This window comes from Tupaia chinensis, unplaced genomic scaffold (assembly GCF_000334495.1).
Source record: "Tupaia chinensis unplaced genomic scaffold, TupChi_1.0 Scaffold000140_1, whole genome shotgun sequence".
In the NCBI taxonomy this organism is placed as follows: Eukaryota; Metazoa; Chordata; class Mammalia; order Scandentia; family Tupaiidae; genus Tupaia; species Tupaia belangeri.
The window spans coordinates 7,004,311-7,012,686 of record NW_006159610.1 but is presented as its reverse complement, the minus strand read 5'-3'; the positions used below and the strand labels follow the sequence as shown (position 1 = coordinate 7,012,686).

At 51.9% G+C, this 8,376-nt stretch overlaps 1 protein-coding gene across 1 annotated transcript in view; it reads left to right on the top strand.

Moving 5' to 3' along the window:
• KLRG2 (killer cell lectin like receptor G2) overlaps positions 1 to 6,221 on the top strand; it is a 27,193-nt gene extending 20,972 nt beyond the window's left edge. Inside the window, exons 11-12 of the mRNA XM_027770546.1 lie at positions 4,216 to 4,319; positions 4,732 to 6,221. Of these exons, the coding sequence (XP_027626347.1) occupies positions 4,216 to 4,319; positions 4,732 to 4,852 (225 nt within the window). The 3' untranslated portion in view covers positions 4,853 to 6,221. The remainder of the gene's footprint in view (positions 1 to 4,215; positions 4,320 to 4,731) is intronic.
• The last annotated feature ends 2,155 nt before the right edge of the window (positions 6,222 to 8,376 follow it).

Here is an 8,376-nt window from a genome sequence, read left to right as displayed (position 1 = left end):
GCAGGTCACATCTTGTTTTCAAAAAGCTTAAAAAGGAATAAGTGTTCATCACAGGATTAGGAAAATTAAGTAATTTGAAACATTTTAATCCTGTGTGTGCATCAGATGCAGAAATGTGTAAAAACAGGAGTAGCAGGTGGCTGCAGGCTCGGGGAGGGGGGAACGGGGAGTTAGTGTTAGTGTTGAATGGGAATGGGGTTTCGGTTTGGGGAGGTGACGTTCCGCAGGTGGATGGTGGTGCTGGCACTAATGTCACTGAACCGCATACTTAGAAACAGCTGAGACAGCAAATCGCATGCTGTGTATATTTTACCACTATTAAAAGTCTGAGGACCAGCAAATGGCTTAACGGTTATGTCACTGGACTCTCACGTTGTTGACCACAGATTGAATCCTGGACCTGGTGGCTTAAACTCACACCAGGCATGTGTGCGTGTGTGCCCAACATCCCAAGAGGAGAGTGGAGGAGCAGGGACTGTGGCATGGCCATGCCCCCGGGGGGTGATTTCTCACTTTCCCTCCTTCTGGCAAGCACATATGCCCTATCGCGAGTGAAGCACTGAAAATCATTTCCCTCCATTTCAAGGAGTAGGATGGGAGGCCAAGGCGCTTGGTGCACTTCCCTCTCGATGCGTTGGTGGCAAATGTTGAAGCTGCACCCTAAGGGGCCAGAGAGGCCCCTGCAGGAAGGCGATTCGTTCTCTGGTGCCACCATGAAGAGGCGTCCTTTGGACCATTAATTCTCAGAAGTTCATTCATAAGTCAGGACACTGCCTTCCCCCACCGTCATGCTCACGAACGATGAGAACAGCAGCCAACTGAAGAAATGGGGTGTGGTGGGCGGGGCCAGGCATGGACCTGCCATCAGCTTCTCTTACCAGGAGGCCCAGAGGGGAGCTGTGCAGATAGCGGATGGCGGATGGTGTGGGGCTGGGGTGGAAGGAAGGGCAGGGCCCTCCTGTGGTGCACATCAGAGGCAGCCCCACCCATCAGAGGTGATTCTGCAGTGGAGGGGACAGTTAGGGGACAGGTACGGTGCAGGTACTGCGTGGGGGGCCTTATAGACAACATCATCATGACAAATGTCCTACTTTTTGTTTTGTTTCAATTTGCTGTAGGACACGCGCACTCACCAGAGAGGGAGAGTAAGAACTCACAGCCCGGGGGGATGGCCATGCTGCAGCCCCTCCTCTGTCCTCTCAGGATTATGGGCATGCACGCACACCTGGTATGTTTTTCAAGCCGCCAGGCTGTGGGATCCAGTCGCCATAACTACCTAGCCACCAGCTGGCCCTGTCCTTGCTATCTTACAACGGGTCACACTTAACTCGGAATGTTGGCGGACTTGCCTGAGGTCACAAGGACTGTGAGTCAGGGAACCAGAACTGGAATAAGGGAAGCCTGGCCCCATAGCTGTGCTCTGCGCAGTGAGGACTTGCTCTGAGCCCTGGGAAGTGTGCCCTGGGAGACGTGCTGACCCCGGGTGCCTCCTGAGACTGGGTGGGGGGACAGACGGGACAGTGTTGGGCAGCAGGAGCCTACAGACCCACGGTGGCCATAGAAGCTTTGTCTTGGTTTAAAAAACCCCATGGTGGGACTGGCAGGTGTCATGGTGGTTAAGGCGCTGGACTCTCACACGGCTCACCTCGGTCGCATCCTGGACCAGCGGCTTGAAACTCACATTGGGGCACGCTGGGTGTGTGCCCAAGATCCCAAGAGGAGAATGGAGGAGAAGGGATCGTGGCAGGGCCATCGCCCTGGGGAGGGATTTCTGGCTTTCTGTCTCCAGCGAGCACATGTGCCCTATAGCAAAAATCTCTCTTAAAAAAAAGGCAAAAAGGGAAAAAAACTAAGGCAGAAGATGGGAGTGTGTGGTAAACACAGTCACACCGTCCTAATCTTGATCAGGCGAATACGAGCTTCTTGAGAGAGAGGCACTTGCTGGTCAGGTTCACTTTTTCTTTTTGTTTTAACTTGCCATGACTTTATATTTACATTTTCCTCCGTAACTCCGTTTCCATGTATTCATCACTTGTAACTGCACTGTAATTTTCCATCATGTTGACATCCCATAACTTGCCTCGTTATTTCCTGACTGCTGAGCAATTGGGCGCTTTTCGGGTTTTTGCTATAAATAGCACTGTGTTCTCTTGGGAGGTGTTAATTTTCTCCTCTTTCTATTCTTGGATTGATTCCTCAACGTGGAATCAGCTATTTGAGCCACCGGAAGGGTGGCCTTTTGTTACATAGCATCAACCATTCCAGAAAGACAACGGAGAGTAGGCAGCAGCAGCAGGGCACCCACCCGCGTCTCCTCCCTTGGACTTAAGATATTTGTCATTTTATTTTATTTTTTATTATTGCCAGAGGGCCCATGCACTCGTGAATGAGAGAGGGAGAAAGCACCCCACAATGGGGCGTGGTCGTGCCACAGCCCCTTTTCCTCCATTTCTCTATGCAGTTGAGATTTGGGGCATGCACATACAAGTACCAAGTGTGTTTTTCATACTGAGAGGGTTGGGATTCAAACTGCAGTCAGCCACATGGTACCTGACTCCCGTAATCACTAGCTACTGCGCTGGTCTGGGACTTACAATATTTGAACATTCTTTCTCGGGCTAAAAAAATCTTAAATGCTTTTTTTTTTTGAGAGAGAGATTTTTGCTATAGGGTGCATGCGCTTGCCAAAAAGACAGAGACAAAAAGTGAGAAATCACCCCCCAGGGGAGATAACCACGCTGCAATCCCTCCTCCTCCATTCTCCTCTCAGGATCTTGGGCATGCACGCATGCACACACGCCTGGCATGAGTTTAAGCCACCGGGTCCGTGACTTGAACCACGGTCAAATACATGGGAGTCCAGTGACATAGCCATTACACCAACCGCTGGTCCTACTAAACGCATTTTTAAAAACACTTTATTTGCTTTAATTCATTGTTAAAAATAACATGACATCAGGGCTAGCAGGTGGCATGGTGGGTTAGGGCGCTGGACTCCCACATGGCCAACCACAGTTTGAGCCCCATACCTGGTGACTTGCTTTCTTACTTTCCCTCTCTCTCTCCCTCTCTGGTCAAATTAAAATAAGTAAGTAAATAAAGTTAAATAAAATAATTCTAAATAAATAACATGACATCAAGAACAAATATTTAAAAGAAAACATGACCTCTAATAGCGCTCTGAAATACTTTTTCTGGTTTTTGTTCCTTGTGCATTTCAACATACATGCATTCTTTTTTTGGAGAGGTTTTCGCTATAGGGCGCGTGCGTTCGCCAGACAGAGAGAGACAGAGACAGAAAGCCAGAAATCACCCCCCAGGGGGGATGGCCATGCTGCAATCTCTTCTCCTCCATTCTCCTCTCAGGATCTTGGGCACGCATGCACGCACACGTGCCCAGCATGAGTTTTAAGCCACCAGGTCCGGGACGCGAACCGCGGTCGACTACGTGGGAGTCCAGCGACATAGCCATTACTCTAACTGCTGGTTCCCAACATACATGCGTTCTTAAGTTAATTTGTATCTTCCATGAGAGAAACAGAGAAAGTGAAAATCACACACACACACACACACACACACACACACACAGGAGGGATGGCCACGCTGCAGTCCCTTCTCCTCCATTCTCTTAGGATTTTGGGCAGGCACGCACATGTGCCCAGCGTGGTTTTCAAGTCACTATGTCCAGGACTTGAACTATGGTTGGCCACACAGGAGTCCAGCGACATAATCACTACGCCACCTTTTGGCCCCTTGATTCGGTGTTTTCACTTACTGCGCTATAACCCTGCCCCCTATTGCAAGGTAGGTTATGCTCTTGGCGACTTGGCTGACCTGCTCCCAGGCCACTTCTGCAGCTAAGCAAGCCCAGCACATGCCTCCCGCCCAACTGGGCTAATTGCTGCTTGCGGACATGCTCTGTCACCCCCTAGCTTGCTCATGTTCTCTCCCCTTCCTCTGAGCCTCATTTCTCCGCCCACTCGGGGCCCCTGTGAACTGCTCAGCATGGCTGATGTCCACATCCCTCTGAGGACTGCAATGGGGTGACCTTCCCTGCTGGTGACCAGGGTTCACAGTTACTGGTGTTTGGCAAGCATGGGGTGAGTGGGTTTTTCTAGATCGGCAAGCTGGGATCCTTCAGAAGCCTCAAAGGAAAAGGAGGCCCAGGGAGTCAGCGAGTGTCCAGGAGACTGACCTGCCTGCTTTTCTCCCCAGGACTTCCTGAGCAGACACCCGGTCACCACATATTCCTGGGTGGGGGCCCAGCGAGGTCCCCAGGGCTGGCATTGGATCGACGGGACCCCCCTGCTGCCCCAGCTGTGAGTGACATGAGTTTTGTCCCTCCTTTGCCAAAGCCTCCTTCCCCTTACTGTTCTGGATCCCTCACTGCTCCCACACTTGGCCCCGTTTCACCCAGCCTGGAGTGCCATGGGGAAACCAGCCCCTCACTAGGGCTCTGGGCCCCTCATTTGTTCAGTGCACTTACCCTGTCCCTTGATTGGGCTCCCCGGCGTGTCCACCAAAGCAGAACTGACCCCCCCCATTTTACAGATAAACATCAGAGTAGTTTGGTGGCCCACCCAGCAGGGGACATCATGGCTCCTACTTCAGGCCCTTCCCAGTCCCTGCTCTGCAGTGCCCAGGCTGGGCCAGGCCAGTGAGGAGCCTGTGCGGGGAAGGAGGCCCCACAGCATGCTGAGCACCCCACCCCTCTTCTCTCGCCCTTCCCAGGCTCCCGAAGGACCACCAGGACAACCCGGACCTCCACTGCGGGGGCCTGAAGGAAGGCAAGCTCGTGGCTTTGAACTGCAGCTCTCCAAGACCCTGGGTCTGTGTCACGGAGGCTGGGTGACAGGGACTCGGCCACACTAAGCCTGTGAAGGTCTTGCAGCAACCTCGCCTCTGGACACGGGCTGCCAGGCCTCCCTGCCCTGGCCTGAGCACACCAGGGTTCTGGATCTGACCAGGAAGATCAAGGAGAGGAGAGCCTGGGCCTCAGGTCTGAGCTCATTTTACTCTCTGATGCAGGCTTACTTGGCGACCTGGGGCTGCTTTTTAGCATTCTGGTGCCTCAGTTTCCCCCTCCTTAAAGCGGTCATTTCCCACTCTCTCCCTTCCTGTCCCATCACACCCACTGCCCTCTCAGTCCTCAAGGAAGACAGAATCAACCACACAGATCCTTCCCGTCGGGGCTTTCATTTGCTCCCCTGATCTCGCGTGGTCTCGCCTCGTGTCGTGCAATGGGATTTGGCAGGGATCACATCACGGCCAGAAGTTGCATGGCGACTCGGTCAACGTGCTCCCAGGCCGCTTCTGCAGCTGACCAGGCCCGGCACACGTCAGCTGGCACAAGACCGCTGACACCACCCGCCAACAGCTGCGGCGGAGAACAGCGAACGGGAAAGGGGCCCTCCTTCCCGGGGAGGAAAGGGGAGCATTCTCCTTGCCCTGGGAGTTGGCAAATGGCCCAGAGACAGGAAGAGTGCCAGGATGTGAGCATGCGGGGCTGATGCCCATGAGCGCCCCACATGGCAGGCAGAGGTGCTGCAAAGCACCCGCCTGAGTGAGGAAGGCGACTCAGTGCTGGCTGCGAAGATGACCTGAGACGCCTGTGCTGCGGTTCAGTGAAGGCCCTCAGAGGCAGCAGCAAGGGGGCAGCCCGGAAGAGCCCAGGAATCTGGACCTGTGTCCTGCCTCAGTGCGTGGCTGTGACTCGGCCGTCCTTGCAAACCAGCCTTCTAGCATTACCATGCACCCAAGTGACTCAGAGACGCTGTCACTGGTGCATTTGAGCCACAGCTTGAATGGGTCATCTGGGAGAAAGGGACAGAAAACCCTAGATGGAATTTCCCATTACTCTTGGGAGGTAGCAACCAAAAGGGATGGGATGTCCTGGCCAGATGTGAAGTGGGAGCTGGGCTGGGGTGGCCAATCAGATTACAAGGAGCCCTGCAGACTGTGGTACAGTCAATAGCGTATGGAACTGCAGTGCTAGGAGCTGCATGGCCAACTGCAGGTTCAGATCACCAACCAGGCCCACCTGAAACACCAGGCTGGCATGCACATGTGCCCAAGATTCCGATGAGTTGGAGGGCCGGGGTTAGAGGGTCGCTCTCTTATCAGACCCTGCTGAGGGGGCCTCTCCCTCTGACGCACACACTAACAAATATAAAAAGCTTTGGGCCAGCAGGTGATGTGGTGGTAAGGTGCTGGAGCCCACATGGCCAACTCTGCAGTTCACATCTCGGACCCAGTGGCCTCATCACACCTGGCACGTGTGGATGCATGCCCAACATCTGGAGAGAGGGGGCGCGGCATGGCCATCCCTCCTGAGGAGTTATTTCTCACTTTCTGTCTCTGTCTTCTCTAGCCTGTGTGCATGTCCCCTATGGCAAGAGAATCTAAAAAAATTTAAGAGACTCCATCTTTCTCTGGTAAGCACACTTACCCTCTGACAAATTAAAAGGATTATGGGGGCCAGGCAGGTGGCATGATGGTTAAGGTGCTGGACTCCCACATTGCTGAAAGCAATGGCCACACATGTGGCCTATAGCAAAATTTAAATATAATAAAATTAATTATATAAAGAATTACAAAAAAAATTACATTGAATTATTGTTGTCAATACGCTTTTTTTGAGGGTTTTGCTATAGGGCGCGTGTGCTCGTCAGACAGAGACAGAAAGTGAAAAATCACCCCCCTGGGGTTGGCCACAATGCAATCCCTTCTCATCCCTTCTCTTGGGATCTTGGGCATGCAACTCGAACCGCAATTACATGGGAGTCCAGCGACGTAGCCGTTACGCCATCTGCTGGTCCCTGTCAATATGCTTTAAAACCAACCTCATTCGGGGCTGGCAGGCGCGTCATGGAAAAAGGCGCTGGACTCCCCCGTGGCCAACCACAGTTTGCATCCCGGACCTGGCGGCTTGTTTCCTTGCTTTCCTTTTCTCTCTCTCTCTCCATCTCTCACCAAATTAAAAAATAATAACAAATGGAATTAAATAATTCTTTAAAAAACAAACCACCCAACCAACCTAATTGAAGTACAAGTTACATGCAATCAAATGCGTGCATTTCCAGGGTGCAGACCATCGCTGGCGACCCACCCACTGTATGCATGTGTGGTTTTGTCCATGTAACCACCACAGCCTCGGTTCCCCTGGGCCCCTTCCCAGTCACTCACTCTGCTAGGAACCTGCGATCTGCACTGACACTGTATGGGGCACAGTCATACGCTGCTCCTGCAGTAAACTGCACGGCAAGGGAGAGACACCGTATTTCTGCACATTAGTTTTATTTTTATTTTTTTGGAGAGGTTTTCGCTATAGGGCGTGTGCGCTCGCCAGACAGAGACATAGAGACAGAAAGCGAGAAATCACCCCCCAGGGGGGATGGTCACGCCGCAATCCCTTCTCCTCCATTCTCCTCTCGGGATCTTGGGCACGCACGCACATGCGCCCGGCGTGAGTTTTAAGCCACCGGGTCCGGGACACGAACTGCAGTCGACTACGTGGGAGTCCAGTGACATAGCCATTACGCTAACTGCTGGTCCCTGCACATTAGCTCCCGAGTTCCCTTGTGTCCATTTTCTGATGGTCTGAGTTTGCCGGATGATCATATCTGCAGATAAGGATAACTTGGCCTCTTGCTTTCTAAATGGTGGACGAAGTTCTTTCTGTTTTCTAACTGCATTGGCTAGCGTCTTGGGACAAAGTTGAAATACCAGTGTTTATAGTCAATAGCTGTTCTAGTGCATTCTGTTGGTAACGACCGGAAACTGGGTGCTTCATTAGAACAGAGGTTGACTCAGCTGAGTGTGAGGTCCAGGGGCTGTACAGCTGAGGGCCTTGCTGGTGGGTCACGTGGCAAGACGGCAGGGCCGAAGTGCACCTGTCTGTCTCACTTGGTCTTGCCCTCTAATAAACCCACCAGGAGAAGCATGGGCGCTGCAACTCAGGTCTCCTTCCAAAAGCCCACCTTTCAACATCAATTAAGTTTTCACCCTCCCATTCCCAAAAAATCTCAACACACGAATTTTGCGGGGGGACATATTCAAACCATGGAGACAACTTTATCCCGACTTTGATGGGAATAATTCCATTTCCCCGTGAAGTTCATTTTGGGGTTGAAGGGTGAGTGTGCAAGTGTGTACATCTGTCCCTAGCTTATTCAGAGCAATGTAATTTTATCACGGGTTTTCAGCATATCGAAGACCATCTATCTTCTTCTTTTTTGACCTTTAGCACAGCACATTATAATAAAAGATTTCCTAAAATCAAAAGACCCCTGCATTTCTGGAATAAACGTCCCTTAGTTATGGTGTTTAATTCTTCAAATATGTTGCTAGAACCTATTTGCCAAAATTTTGTGCTAA